The sequence below is a fragment of the Petromyzon marinus genome, chromosome 14, assembly GCF_048934315.1.
Source record: "Petromyzon marinus isolate PM22_M1 ecotype Great Lakes invasive population chromosome 14, UKy_Petmar_22M1.pri1.0, whole genome shotgun sequence".
Taxonomy (NCBI): domain Eukaryota; kingdom Metazoa; phylum Chordata; class Hyperoartia; order Petromyzontiformes; family Petromyzontidae; genus Petromyzon; species Petromyzon marinus.
In genome coordinates this window covers 10,964,746-10,980,359 of record NC_133680.1, presented here as the reverse complement: position 1 = coordinate 10,980,359, position 15,614 = coordinate 10,964,746, and the positions used below count along the sequence as shown (strand labels likewise).

The 15,614-nt window shown below is 40.5% G+C and overlaps 1 protein-coding gene across 1 annotated transcript in view; it reads right to left on the bottom strand.

Moving 5' to 3' along the window:
• The window catches only part of WASHC4 (WASH complex subunit 4), a 103,690-nt gene extending 88,076 nt beyond the window's left edge, over positions 1-15,614 (bottom strand). The window contains exons 1-9 of the mRNA XM_032954049.2: positions 15,514-15,614; positions 12,900-13,039; positions 11,261-11,314; positions 11,091-11,156; positions 7,021-7,066; positions 6,630-6,697; positions 4,414-4,496; positions 3,734-3,776; positions 2,135-2,238 (exon numbers count right to left, since the gene is read on the bottom strand). Coding sequence (XP_032809940.1) covers positions 2,135-2,238; positions 3,734-3,776; positions 4,414-4,496; positions 6,630-6,697; positions 7,021-7,066; positions 11,091-11,156; positions 11,261-11,314; positions 12,900-13,039; positions 15,514-15,562 — 653 coding nt within the window. The 5' untranslated portion in view covers positions 15,563-15,614. The remainder of the gene's footprint in view (positions 1-2,134; positions 2,239-3,733; positions 3,777-4,413; positions 4,497-6,629; positions 6,698-7,020; positions 7,067-11,090; positions 11,157-11,260; positions 11,315-12,899; positions 13,040-15,513) is intronic.

The following is a 15,614-nucleotide window of genomic DNA, read 5'->3' as shown; positions in this document are numbered from 1 at the left end:
TAGAATTCTAGTAGAGGGCAATGTTGCTGTGCGGTTTTACCTAATTAAATAATTTGAAGATTTATTTTATATTTGGAAAGCATGGTCCATAATGCCAGCACACATGGTCTACCTACTTTTTCGACGAATGTCAAGGCACTGTGAAGTAGTTGGCACATAGGTTTATGGTTTTTAGACCAATAGTATTAACGAGGGTGGCCACTGGGTTTAAACCATGAGCCTCTGAAACAAGTGGTGAGCGTACTACCGCTTGGCTATGGCACCGAGCAGCATGTAAAGAAGCTCCCTTGCAGGCCGAGCACACATCATCACGGTCATCATCATTGGCTGATTTATAACGGATAGCTATGCAGTTTTCAATTTTTCAAGGAATGCGTACCTTTTTTTAAAGCTCCACTTTTGTAGCTTTGAACACAGGTAGCGCAAAAGGAAGTGTAAAAGCTTCAGGGTCTGTGTTGGCAGTGCTATAGAAGCAAATGCTAAACATATTTTAACACTTAGTTATTCTCAAACAACACCTGAGATAAAATATATCCGAAAGCAAAAATTTTACCTAATGGCCCTTCTTTAGTGTAATAATCTCTGAAAGCTCTCAAGTACCGTCGCTCAAACGTTTCTAAATACACGTGTAGTGACTAACTTGGAGACGATAAGACTTGGAGGCACTTCTTTATGAACAAGCACCATCGGGGGTTAACACTCTAATTAATTAATTAATTGATCCATCTATTGTCGACGACGCTACTCATCCAGGACAGTTGGTAGGCTGCCTGACTGGTGGCGCCCCGAGATGGTGAAGACGAAGACGATGACAAGAAGGATGGTGAAGACGACGAGAAGAACGGTGACGAAGACTTCAGCAGCACGACGGGGATCTCACTCCAACAACAGCCCCGAGGTCCCCTACAGGGGCCCCTCTTATACTGTCAAGGTGGCCTTGCTCGTCTAGAGTTCCCGAAGGGGGCGTGGTTAAGGGCGGAGCCAGGCAGGTGGGAGGTGCAAGGTAGTCTGGAACCTCCGGGAATGTTCCAGAGGGAAGCGTGGCCGAGGGTGGAGCTAGGCCACGCCGAGCGGGATAAAAGGGAAGCCCGATCAAATATCGGGGCTGTCTGCAGGTGAAGTGGAACCCAAGTGCTACGTCTCCGTCTCCGACGTCGTGGGTCAGACAGCACTTTGGCAGTTCTGACCCGGTTATAGTTACCCCGTGTGCGCAAGAGATAGGCGTGTTATAGTCCCGTATGTAACGAGTGTAAGAGTTAGGTGCATCGTAGTCCAATGTGTAAAGGTGTTATGTAGTGTAGAATAAACGTTGTTGCCTCCTAAATAGTGTCTCCGAAGTGACTCACTACACGTGTGAAGTTAAAGAACTGATAATAATGTTGATAGTCAACAAAAATATATCCCTATCATTAAAATATAAAACAATGCACACTATATAAGCCTCACCAAAATAATAAAATACGTATTGGTGCTACCACGAGTGCAGTTTACAGCAGGGACAAAAGCATTCAACCTACTAGTCACGCTGCACCACCCAACAATAGCCACTCAACGAATAAACAATCCTTTCATAATTCAGAGTGCATTTGCTCCATAGTGGTCAATTCTGATAAAATTATAAATGAACAGTAACAAAGGTAAACAGGCAATTGCTACCATGTAATTATTTCCTCATGTCACTGCTGACCAAAGGGCATCTACTAGAAGGAGCTCTAGAGAGCCCCTCCAGATGGTATTTTGGCCAACTCTCCCACAAAAAACAAATTCTCATCACTGCCAAACTTACAACAACAAAATACCAAAACCGATACATAGGTTTGTTTAGATTGTGGGTAAGTGTGGCCAAGAAATACCTCCAAATAGATTATTATTTCTAAGACAATTTAGACTGTGCTGTGTACCCACAGTTTTCCCACATGCATTGGAACACCTTGCGTGTTTTTAAGCTTGTGCACCTAAGGTGCGTAAGTGGGATTGCATGCTGCAGTGTGTCCAATCAAATTGCAGTCAAATCCCCTAATAAATGATCGGCTCCCTTAACGGACTGACCTGGCAGCTGGTTTCTATTTGATTTACACTTTAATAAGTGCACCAAAGTGAAAATGCCATCTGTGCAAATGACAACATTCATTACCTTTTGTACATTGTCCAGTGATCCTTCAAGGTTGACTGATTTTCAATTATTTCATCCAATGTGACGAGCACCATCAGGAGATCCCCAAGGTGTTCATACACAGTCTGCAGCAAAAGACAGGCGCCTCGGTTGAAGCAGTGATTTCAATCTATTGTAATAATAACACTACGACACTACGTGTTATGCATTGCCTATACGTTGCAACTGGGTGCAAGTTCATTCGAGCCATATTAATCATATTCCTGCTCTGTCCGGTTCATTAACTCGAGCCTCAATATGCACTGAAAAAATAAGGTGCTTGCATTATTGGTGTGCTATCTTCGAGTTTAAGCTAATTTGTATAGCCTCATAACCTCACACATTGCTTTGCTTTGGAAATAACATTCCTTTCACATCTTTTTAAAACATTTCACATCTCCACCAACAAGTTCAATTCAACTATTACCCGAAAGTTAATGAAAGCAAATCGATATGAACACTGCCCAAAGCTGCTCCAAGCTCTTTTGATATCGAGGCAGTTTACGTGACTTGATATTGAGTGCTAATTCCATACCAGGTTTTATTTACACATTATAAAACTATTTTTTTTCTGCTGATATTATTTATGCTGTTAAATTACTTATCGTGCATTTTAAGCCAAAACAAACCTCTTATGAATACTTATCATGCCTCAAAGTTTTGCTTATATTTTAAGTTTTTATACATGTATACAAAACATGGTCGTCGATGGAAAATAAAGAACAAAAACGGAAAAGTGTACAAACAGGAATGTGGAGATGCATGTTTGCAATTACACGAGACAGAAGAAGAACACGTGTAAAAGAGAACAAACACAGGTTAACGACATCGTTCCTCAATCATTGCGAGTTTAGGGTCTTAAATCCAGTCACCAATGACTGACCCCTAAAAAATTTTAAATTTGGTTTGTGATTGCAATCCTGTTTAAGAAAACTAAAAAGAAAAATTGACACATACCATATGGAATTACATTGAAAGACAGTAAGAGAATACGTGGCTTAGAAAACATATGCAGGGTAAAATTCAAATGGTTAAGAAAAGTAGGCTTGTAAAGGATAGGTTGCGAAAAGAGACGATGGCTGATGGTTAAGAATTATAATGGAGTAGCCAAAGAATGGAGCACGTCCTATAAGACATCCAGAAGTGGTGGAGCGATGAAATTGGAAATGAATAAGCTATATGGGGTGTTATATCCCAGAAACATGAGAGGTGACAGCTGCTTCGGAAGACCTTCATCCTGACCATGGCTGATGATGATGAAGCATGTATAAACTCACAGATGCATTTCTATTTTAAATTATAACCCAGCCTATTTGCAATGATTATGTATATTTAAACAGTTTGTATACTGCATCTCACAATAATGAGTATTCTCTGATGCATGTCAGGAACAATACTAAATGAACTCGTCACCTGCTACCTTGCAAACATGAAAATATAATTTATCACTTTGAATCATATTTTGTACTGTTGACGTGACCAAATTTGTCATGCACTAAATTTAGCCAAGATAAAGACCTGAATGTCTAAACACAAATCAAAAGCTGTGTTCAGAAATAAATTTTAATGAAGAGAAAATACCTGAAAGTGTACTGATGATACGTTGATTATTTTCGGTGCGGTTCTGAAAAGCATACAAAGCAACATTAAATACTTCACCATGTAGTGCTCATCACTGACATTTGTGTTGTTCTGTGTTTTTAAGCTAATAAATAATCAGATCAACTTAACTGAAATAGTTTTTGTTGCAATCCTTCCAGGATACAGGCAGACATATATGGCCAGGTGGCTCTTTGGCAGTATTCTCAACTTGGAAAGTTGCCAATTCAAATTCCAGTGAGGAATTTATTCAGCCCATCATCCCACTGGGGTTGATCAAATGTACACCACAATGACCATTTCATGAGCAGTTATCTGGAATTGCCCTTCAGTGAGGGAGAGACTGGTCACTTCCACTGGAATATGGAATATAAACCAAGGGCTCAGGACTGCCAAAATAGATGTGGCATGTCACATTCTTGTTTGAGCATTCAGGTATGTATTTTGGCACATGATGCACATGAATACACTATCAAGACTATTTTTCATCAAATCAAATACAATTTAATATCAAGCACAGATGCCAAGAGCTGTCCAGTAAAGCATGTCCAATTGGTTAGGACAGCCTGAGTGATGTGGAAAATGGTGCATAATTGGCTTGGTGCCTCCTCTGATAACAGCGTGTCAAATATAGGGCTACACTGAAAGAAATGCCCTCTTACTTGCTGTAGGAGTACAACGATGCCATCTGGTGCACGACGTTCATAACCACCTCGTAGCAGCGATTCACAAAGCAGGACAGCTCCTGTGAATAAATACATGTGAGTGTAGCAATGCTATGTATGTATGTTGAACTTATTTTGCACAGTACGTAGTCAAACGTGCTAATCGGAGGTGCACAATTGGCTGGGTGTCTCCTCTGATAAGGCACTCATTGTTTAAATCGTGTCAAAGAAACACCCATAAATGTGTTAACATTTCATGCCGTTAACACATTTCATAACGCACAGCTGAAAATAATATCTTGTATATTAGGCAGTGGCTTTAAAGATAATATCAACTTGTCATGTGCAAAGTATTCGCTCTCAAAAATCAAGAGGCACGAGGAACCACAGACAAACAGGAAAGCAGCCACACAGTGAGCCGGTGCCAAATATTCCCCAATCTCTGTGGCCCTCTATATATCAAGGTGTTATCAGCCATTAATGAGTGTTTACATGTGGGAGGAAACCGTAGCACCCAGCGAAAACTCATGCACACTTGGAGAAACACTATCCCATTCAAATGGCAAAAGTGGAGTCCACATTATTGCTGTACTGCATTCTCCTGGCCAGCCACGGTATAGCACCATGACACCCACAGGAAAGAAGTTGTACAACATTTTTGTGATTCACCAACTTTCGCTGGATTACAGGAGCGCCACCGCAGCCCGGCTTAAAGATACATAAACATGGAGACAAAACAGATGGTAAAATCAAAAGACCTAAAGTGGAATGTCTGCATACACTCACAATGAATATAAATTCGCTGGCTGGGCAGCATCATTCCTCACTTTGAGGACAAATATTAAAGTCTGGCTAGTGTATATATTGCAATAAGCTTTCCGCACTACGTCGGTAAAAAGAAAAGCTACTGTTTTTAGGGAAAAAATTGGCAGGAAGTTTTTAATTATTTACATATTGCTCTCACCACGGGAATATGGAATGTACAACACTGGCTTATAAATGCCAAATGAGGCAAGTGGCTGCATTTTTTGCACTGATAAGTCAAACATGAAAGCGATTTCCTTCTGAAATGAGCATCGGGGTGGTGCTCATCTATTGTTGACAGCCCCGAGCCAGTGGTGAAAATTCCGCATTCATATGACAGAAGCGAGGATCATCCACAGGATAACCGGTGTTCACTTTCCGCGAAGTTATACTCATGTTATCGACTGCAGAGGGATGATAGGCTGAGTGAACCCTGATTTAAACTTGCAAACTTCCGATTGCGAGCTGCTCGCTCTGCCCCTGTGCTCCTGAGAAGTAATGATTGATCAAGTTCCCTTCAAATGGCTGGTATGTCAGCAAGCTCCACTTAAGAGCCAAAAACTCTAATTTCACCTTCCACAAGCAGTAAACACAAAGAGAATGTACAGTAAGGTAGGTTAGCATTCTTTGATGCACAAGAGCTGCTTGTGATGACATATATGAAATACATATATTTCTCGTTTTTAAACGAGAAAAAGTACAAAAGTACTGTATTCAGATGCCCATAGGTCTATATCACATTGATTTACTAGACTGTGTGGTCAATTCAGTTTATACTTGATTTGGCGCTTTCATGACTGCAGGAATTACTCTGGTTTTTTCGGTAAAGTCACGTAGAAATAAGAAATAATAAAATTACATAGTAGCATATGAAACGTCATATATGCTATTATGTAGTATGCTATTAGTAGTATGCTATTATGTAATTTTATTATTTCTTATTTCTACGTGACTTTACTGAAAAAAGCAAAGAGCAATTCAGTTTATATCTGTAGATTTGTAGGAAATCGACAATGGTTGTCTGTGCTGAGAATAGGTTTTCTCAGCACAGACTTGGGGCTGCTAACAGAGATTAGCTTTTCTCATTAGCGCACAGACACTGATATTTCATTTGTTAAGCATAAGACAAGAAGGTACACATGTCATTTGTTGGAAATTCTGGCAGGATAATTAAATACTAAACTTATCCAGAATGGTAAATAAGCTTTAAGTACGTACTCTGGCTGCACTGTTCTGCATACACCATCTCAGAGCTGAATTTTCATTTAGATTTTGAAAGAGCCGCATGGAAGTAGCTACAATGAATCGTTCTGTGCGCTGTACTCGTCCCACTTAATACAAGTGGACGTATCTCGCCAGTCAAAGTGAAGTTTCATTAATGGCAAAATATGTATGCAAATGAGCTTCACCTGCAGGAAAGCTATCATCCGTCCCATTTGGATTTGTGCATCTCCTTCTTCCATGCCACCCTCGGGGCCTTGATAAAAACACAACCGCACACTGTTTGTAAGACATTGCATTCTTGTGCACATTTGTATGCAACTGTCATTATGATCATTATGATGTTCACCTTCCCATGTATTAACGACTAAGATCTCAGTGGGAATAACTGGTATGGTGTGGACATTAGCCCATGAAAGTGTAGTTTTGGAGTAAAGAAAAAACATACAGCACAAATTACCTTTAATTTATTTAGACTTCTATACATCACAGCTATAAATATGATGGGATGTCAAATGAACGTGCGAGATTTATACAATTGTATTTAAAGTATGCTACATGGAATAAAAACACACTTACAACCCTCTCCATAGAACAGAAGTCCATTGTAGAATGTTGTTTCTGCCTATGGACAAGGATATATGGCAATGAGGTTATGAAATATGAAAGGTTTTGCCACCCATTTAATAAAGATCAAACACACACTGTACAATTCAAAAGTAACAATTATGTCTCAAGGAAAAGCATAAACTGTATTTAAATGCTCAAACCCAGTATTACGTAATTTTTCAGTTACAAATAATTGTTACTTTTCATTTTAGAATTAGCATGGTTTTTCCCCTTAAAAGACATTACATTTTGATGATCCAATAAACATAATTATTTTTAAAAAACACTAAACCAAGCTTTACGGCAATCAACACTAATTATACCACAAAGCCTGGATAATTTAGGCATATTGCTTTTGACAAGCAACTTTATTATCATAATAATTAGTTCTTAACACTGCTGGAAAAAGGTCCCACCATGATTTCATCGTTCCCTATGAGCCTGCGATACCACAATCTCACTGCTCAACATGACCTCTACTCATCGATCCATCTCTTCAGTATGAAACAAATTATTTCAGAATATGTATTTATAATGGAGGAATCCAATGAGGCTGTAAAGCTCTTTTTCACAGATGTCCAGTCGGGGGGGGGGTGGGTGGGTCAGAACGTTACAACAACAATACAAAAACACTAGAGGAGTGCAACGTATAGGAAAGGTAAAGAAATAAATTAAAACATATACATAGAAATAAAGCCAAATTATTTATTTAAGCAGGTAAAGGCCACCGAGTTGTTAACTTATTTTATTTGGTGATGGTGCGCTGGCAGTGATGCACAAACAATAACAACAAAACTCGCATTTCTCAATAACACTGCCTTAAAAGGAAATCTATATACGTGATGTTTGAGGCAATGGCACTTCTTTGATGTGCTTTGAAGAAGGGAAATTGCCCACGTCATCTATGCATTGATTATCCTCCTAGGCATGTTCTCAAATTACACTGCCATTCCATGACTAGTCTCGTCCATCTGATATCGGCCTTTCTAAGAATGTGGCCTGTCAAAATTCACTTACATTTTCTTAATCGCCAGTATTATGGCTTTCATTTGCACTTGTTCCATAATCCATCTGTATCTCATTACGCCTCTCAATTGAACTCACAGTATGCAGTTCTCAATTAAACTTGTATATTTTTCAGCTTTTATCCCATGTCATTTGAGATGTACACACCCATTCGCCTCTAAATACACATAGATTGCAAAATATTATTTTAAAATTATCATAAGAGAACTGAAGAATTATGAATTTAGAGGCCAATCAACCACAACGCTTTTTTTAGATATGTATCTGTCTATATCAGGGGTCGGGAACCTATGGCTCGCGAGCCAGATGTGGCTCTTTTGATGATTGCATATGGCTCGCAGATAAAACAAAATATTCTCACTTGTTTTAATCCATCCATCGATTTTTCACTGCGCATGTCCTGTTCAGGGCTGCAGGAGCAATTGTCCATTATTTTAATTGGATGATACTGGCCTACGTTTGCCGTTGCTGGGTAAAACAGGTAAACGCCCCCTTTTGAATCAGTCTGAGACTGCGTCTGCTCGGTCATTAGCTCAAAGCTAACCCTTCGACGAAGAAGATGGCGAAAAGAAAAAAAGACGACGAGTATCGTACATTTCAGGACGAATGGACCGAAGAATTCGCCTTTGTGGAGAGAGCGGGTTCTGCGGTGTGTCTAATTTGCAATGACAAAATTACATCGTTGAAACGGTCGAATGTAAAGCGGCACTTCGACACGCGCCACGCTACCTTTGCATCAAAATACCCTGCGGGAGACAGCAGAAAGAAAGCGTGCCAAGAGCTTCTGAGCAGGGTGCAAGCTAGCCAGCAGCAACTCCGCGTATGGACCCGGCAAGGTGACTATAATTCGGCTAGCTTTGCTGGTTCTTTAGCAATAGTGAGGAACGGAAAACCATTCACAGATGGCGAGTATGCTAAAACGTTCATGCTGGATGTAGCCAATGAACTTTTTGATGATCTTCCGAACAAAGACAAGATAATCAAACGGATACAAGACATGCCTCTGTCGGCAAGAACTGTTCATGATCGTACCATCGTGATGGCAAACAAAGTGGAGGAAACGCAAGTGAAGGACATAAATGCAGCGCCGTTCTTTTCTCTGGCTTTGGATGAGTCAACAGACGTGAGCCATTTGTCGCAGTTCAGCGTGATTGCAAGATATGCTGTTGGTGACACACTGCGCGAAGAAAGTCTTGCTGTTCTGCCATTAAAAGGGTCCACAAGAGGTGAGGATTTAGTCAAGTCTTTCATGGAGTTTGCTCAAGAAAAAAGTCTACCTATGGATAAACTTCTCTCAGTGTGTACTGATGGTGCTCCGTGTATGGTGGGGAAAAACAAAGGATTTGTGGCGCTTCTCCGTGAACATGAAAATAGACCCATCCTAAGTTTCCATTGCATTATACACCAGGAGGCACTTTGTGCTCAGATGTGTGACAGGCAGTTTGGCGAAGTGATGTCGCTGGTCATTCGTGTGATCAACTTTATTGTTGCCCGAGCCTTAAATGATCGCCAGTTTAAAACACTGCTGGATGAAGTTGTAAATAACTATCCTGGTCTGCTTTTGCACAGCAATGTGCGTTGGTTGTCAAGAGGGAAGGTGCTTAGCCGTTTTGCGGCTTGCCTGAACGAAATCCGGACTTTCCTTGAAATGAAAGGCGTCGGGCATCCTGAGCTAGCCGACACCGAGTGGCTCCTCAAGTTTTACTATCTCGTAGATCTGACTGAACATCTGAACCAGCTCAACGTGAAAATGCAAGGCATTGGAAATACAGTGTTATCCCTTCAACAAGCTGTATTTGCTTTTGAAAACAAGCTGGAGCTTTTCATCACGGATCTTGAAACAGGTCGTTTACTACATTTTGAAAAACTGAGCCAATTTAAAGATGCATGCACAGCAAGTGAGCCCATTCAAAACCTTGATCTCCACCAGCTAGCTGGCTGCACATCCAGTCTCCTACAGTCCTTCAAAGCACGCTTTGGAGAATTTCGTGAGCACACTCGTCTTTTTAAGTTCATCACCCATCCAAACGAGTGTTCACTGAACACAGCCGACCTGAATTACATCCCTGGTGTCTCCGTCAGAGATTTTGAAGCAGAAGTGGCTGACCTGAAGGCCTCAGACATGTGGGTGAATAAGTTCAAGTCACTGAATGAAGATTTGGAAAGAATCACACGACAGAAAGCGGAGTTGGCGAGCAAGCACATGTGGACAGAAATGAAAAAACTCCAACCCGAAGACCAGCTGATTCTCAAAACTTGGAACGCGCTTCCTGTCACATACCACACACTGCAGCGTGTGAGTATTGCTGTATTGACCATGTTTGGATCTACGTATGCATGTGAGCAGTCATTCTCACATCTTAAAAACATCAAGTCCAACCTACGATCACGTTTAACGGATGAAAGCCTCAACGCTTGCATGAAGCTTAACCTCACCAAGTACCAACCCGACTACAAAGACATCAGCAAATCCATGCAGCACCAGAAGTCGCATTAATGGTGAGTGTTATAACAACATTATTTAAAAGAATAAATTCAGAGGCTTATTATATTGACATTTAGTTGAATTCACTTTTAAAATATATTATATGGCTCTCACTGAAATAAATTTCCAAATTTTTTGCTTTCATGGCTCTCTTAGTCAAAAAGGTTCCCGACCCCTGGTCTATATCATTGACCACATACACGACCAATCAGATTCTAGAAAAGACAAATTCATCATCAACTAACATTGTGCCTCGTGTTTCAATATTACCAACATTAATGTCATAAAATGGCAAAGATGCAGCTATCCAAGCTGTCAAACAAACCACGAACCAAAAACATGTATGTAAATGATAAATTTCTGTCGTCCCGACAGGTCTGTTCCTTTCACCTGAAGAAGGCCACTTGTGTTGTGGCCGAAACGTCGTGAGAATTATTGTGTTATTTTCTTTTATTAATTTATTATTTTATTCTCATTCTACGCGACTTTACGGAAAGAACCAAAGAAGGTAAATGATAAATTGTCTTACCTCATGCCTCAACTTGTTAATCTCGCAGCAAATGGCTGCAAATACTGTGATAACTTTATTCAAAACCTGAATAAGACAAGCAGAAAGGAACAGTTTGTTAAGTTGTCACTTATTCGCACTCTTAATTATAATTGTCAATTGCTACACGTTGGTGATATGAAACGACGTACCTTGTTGTCAGTCTTTATAAGTTCCAACAGTGATGCTTGTTCATATGGAAGAAGCTGCAAACACAGCACATGTTATTTAAATACAGTTATATCATGCCTAACGCTGTTATACCAAACATGTGTTGGCTTCATATTCTTGGTTCTTTCGGTAAAGTCACGTAGAAGGGAAATAACAAAAAATAAAACAATAAAATTCTCACGACGTTTCGATTGCAACACAAGCAATCATCATCAGGTGTGAAAATCACAGCAAGAAAATTTGGTTTTCACACCTGATGATGATTGCTTGTGTTGCAATCGAAACCGTCGTGAGAATTATATTGTTTTATTATTTTTTATTATTTCCATTCTACGTGACTTTTTCGAAAGAACCAAGATTATGAATCCCTGCAGTCAAGAAAGCTTTCAATCGAAATGTGTTGGCTATACACTTTTTACTTATTGAGGTACGTTTTCCAGAACACGGGGGTGAAGTTTCGGCTCTAAACGGTTTGGCGCTGCTAATATTGTAATCTCCGCGGTGACAAGTAGTGTGCGGTGCGCTTATACAGTACTGTTGATGCTGTGGATGAATATATAGTATGTATGAAGTGAATTACCATGTAAGTTTTTTTCGTGTGATAACGAGATAAATCTTGTAGAATTATAAGTTAGGCAAAGAGGATAGGAGTGATATAAATTTCAGACCCAGGAACAAAACGCTATTTTTCCCATGAGGTCGTATTTGTTAAATCCGGTGTTGGCCAAAACTACATTTTCCAGGAAATAAACCCACACGTTCGGTGAGATATTACTGTACATGCAATTATAACTTGACTAAAAGCTTTCGTGACTGCAGGAATTCATACTCTTTGGGTCTTTCGGTAGTCACGTAGATAGAAAAATAATAAAATAATAAAAAATCTCGACGTTTCAATCGCAACAAAGCAATCGTCTATATTTCTTCCTGCCTCAGCAGTTCACCTGCTGTATTTTTCACCTGAAGACGACTGCTTGTGTTGCGATTGAAACGTCGTAATTTTATTTTATTATTTTTCTATCTACGTGACTTTACCGAAAGACTCAAAAGTATGCAATTAGAACATTAATAACCTTCGTTGAAATATTCATTAAATTATTGTAATGTAATAAAAATGTATGCATTGGATGATTCAAGATAACTTTCAGGGGTATTCCATGAGATGGTGTGAATCCACTGGCGAAAAGACTAATAGCATATTTGGAAAACATCAGTATCTGATGAAGCTCCATTTTTTTTTTAATATGTGAAAGATTAATATTTACTTTTAGAGAAAACACCTAGAAAAAAAATAGCCCTATATCGTCTTTGGTGACCTGTGTATACAGGTAATTTCGTTTTTACCTGAAGTCAAATATAGTGTTCTTCTTCAGGTGCTTCATGTGTGTGGCTGGTACAGAAACGTAGCATTCATCCCTGCCAGGATGTCTAATCCTTATCTCAGCAAAGTATTGTTTAATTTTCCAATAACCAACTTTTGTCTACCTGTACAACCACATTGGACCTGACCTGGATAGCATTGTGTGCTTTCATTCGTTGGATCAGATTCAAAACCGTGAAAAATGCATCTGCCAGTAACATGGCTCCTCTGGTGACAACCTTGCCCACATAGCCACACACCTGCAAGGCGACTGGGTCGAGTGTGAAGTCCCAAGAGTCACCGATGGAGTCATCCAGGGCATCCTCTATCCCCTTCAGCTGCGACACATAGTCCTCGAGGAAGCGGCCAAACTTCTTTACTTGTACCTCCCCGAGCACCTCTGTGTATTCAAAACAGGTAGTCCGTGTCCATAAACTCACAAGACCGGAATTCACATTAAAACCCCACACCAGTTTTATAAATGACAATGCCTATGAGGAGCTAGTAAACACAATAAGTCTGTTTTGTGCTAATTGAATCATTTAGATCAATTCGCCAAAGGCTTTTGAAAACAACGTTTTTGAACAGTTTGAGTATAGAATTAATGTGATTTGTTACACAGATGATTACGTTTAGTTACTTTCCCAGGTATTTTACAAGGGAAATCGATACTGCTTGAGCACAGGGATTATCCTCCTAAGCAAAAACAAAAGAAAACATCAATATTGTAGAGAATTAGTACAGGTTCCCGAAGGAATATTGCACAACTAACAAACGAGGCATTTACAGTCATAAATACACGCGAATAAAAAAGAGTGCAACACTAATTCTGATTCTAAGTTTATTGCATATTTAGGACAAGGGAGCCATGATTTGGAGAATTGCAGTTTTACAAATTCACTGTATTTCAGGAAATCAGAGTAATGCTTTGAAATAAATGTCATTTTTCAAGACAATTTTTATATAATGAGCAACGTGTCGCCTGTAATAAAGCATCTGGACTCTGCACTACGCTAATGAAAATTCAAATTTTCAAGTCTTTAATACAGCTACAGCACAAAAGTTAATTCATTTATAAAGTACAGCTGACAAGTGAGGCATGGGAAGATGGGCTGCTCAACTTTGAAGTTTAAATGACATTACAAAAGGCTTACAGTAAGCAGTCTCTAAAGATTAACAAAGAGCAGCAAGTTCTTAGTCACAGATCACTACTTGGTAAACGTTTGAACACAGATAGTCAAGCGGTTCACCTCTTGAACATTAAGACTGCCTGCATATTACGATCTCCACCCAGAGATGTCAACAGAAACCGATTAATACTATGAGGACTAATCTATATTTACTGCTTTAGTGATAGGTATCATGATAAAAAAACAATGAGGACCACACTGCATACATGGGATGACAGCAGGTGACCGTGCCCATATATCTGACCACTAGTCAAATAATAAGTAATCTTTTTAAAAGCTTTTTGTTAAACACGCTTTTATGAAATGTACTGTACTAGTAGCAATGGCAGAACTCCACGAATCCAGGAAGTGGCCCGAAGCTTTCCATAACGTAAGGTACCGTGGTCATTTACAGCCAACGTTAGTTGACCGTGGAGAATTAGACCAAAGTCGAAAACATAACATATAAAAAAAACAATGTTAAAAAAATATTGTTTATTATTTTTATGGTAGAATATAGTATTGTCATCAATATGACATAAGTATACCAAGTTTGCAGTCGATGCCGCATTGGGAAGTGGGTTAAAATGGAGTTACAAGATTTGAGGATACAACGACAACAGAGTGAGTTAAATAAAAAGCGTGTAATAAAAAAAGTATTCCTGCTGAAGCAAGCGTTGGGTGGTACAGTACTTATGTCTTTCCTACAAATTGGTACTAAGTGTATGGACCCTTAAAAGATGACAAAGTTAACACTTGAAATATCTACATCCTTGGAACATTAATTCCAACTTGTGTCCATTGCTGCGTTCACCCACCACCTATTGAAACTGCTTTATGCAACCTGTATTTAATCCTGGACTGCGGGCGTCGTTGTAAGGAGCGTACACATGCAGCAAAGTATATTTGTGTCCAGCACTGTACTATGCTCCCACGTCTATGCTCCCCATCTTCACCAACCTGTACGCACATGCAAGTGGGGTCAAATAAGCGCCCCCCCCCCCCACGACCACACGCACGGGCTTGAGGAGTTCCTCTCATTCAGTGGTAGATTGACATGAGGGTTACATGCATGTGAGCAGACAAACACAATGCCAATTATAATGCTTGCCTTGCCTAAAAAAAAAGGCAAACCTACCTATGTATGTACATCGCATGACAGGGTTACGTGACCCCCCACCCCAAAAGAAAAAAGTGCCCACGACTAACAAAGCGAGGCAGCGGCAATCTGCCCTCGCCACACAAAACAAGAAGACAGCAACGTGAAGCAATACGAGCAAACGAGAACACCCAGTTTGCTTCGACATCCTACGCGACATCATCCTCAATAGTCTCAGCAACCGCGGCAATCTTACAACGCGCGGACTAAGTGCCGAGGCAAAGGTGGTCGTCACAACCCCGTGTAGCCTTCGCAGACTGTTGGGGCAAGTGCTGTTAGCGAGCAACCTATGAACGCCGGCACGCAAGGGCCCGGCTGCCTTTGTCTCCCCCAAGTGGCGCCGTTGAACTACACACACACACCGCAACTTGTACTCGTTTGAGGCCGAGCCGAACCAGCACCGCGACCCGCCCTCTCCTCTCTTCTCTTGCGCGCTGCAGTTTTGCTACACGTCTACACGTGGCTGGGCGCGACGGGGCGAGAGCGAGAGAGTCCGAGGCGTTTGAGTGAAGATCGGGCGGAGAAGGTGACGAGAAAGGCACTCACTGACGGAGCCGTCATCGAAGCGGTCAAACTCCCAACCCTCAGCCGCCATCGCCGCCGCAGCAGCAGCACGTGACGCCCCCCCCCCGACCCACGTGACGCCC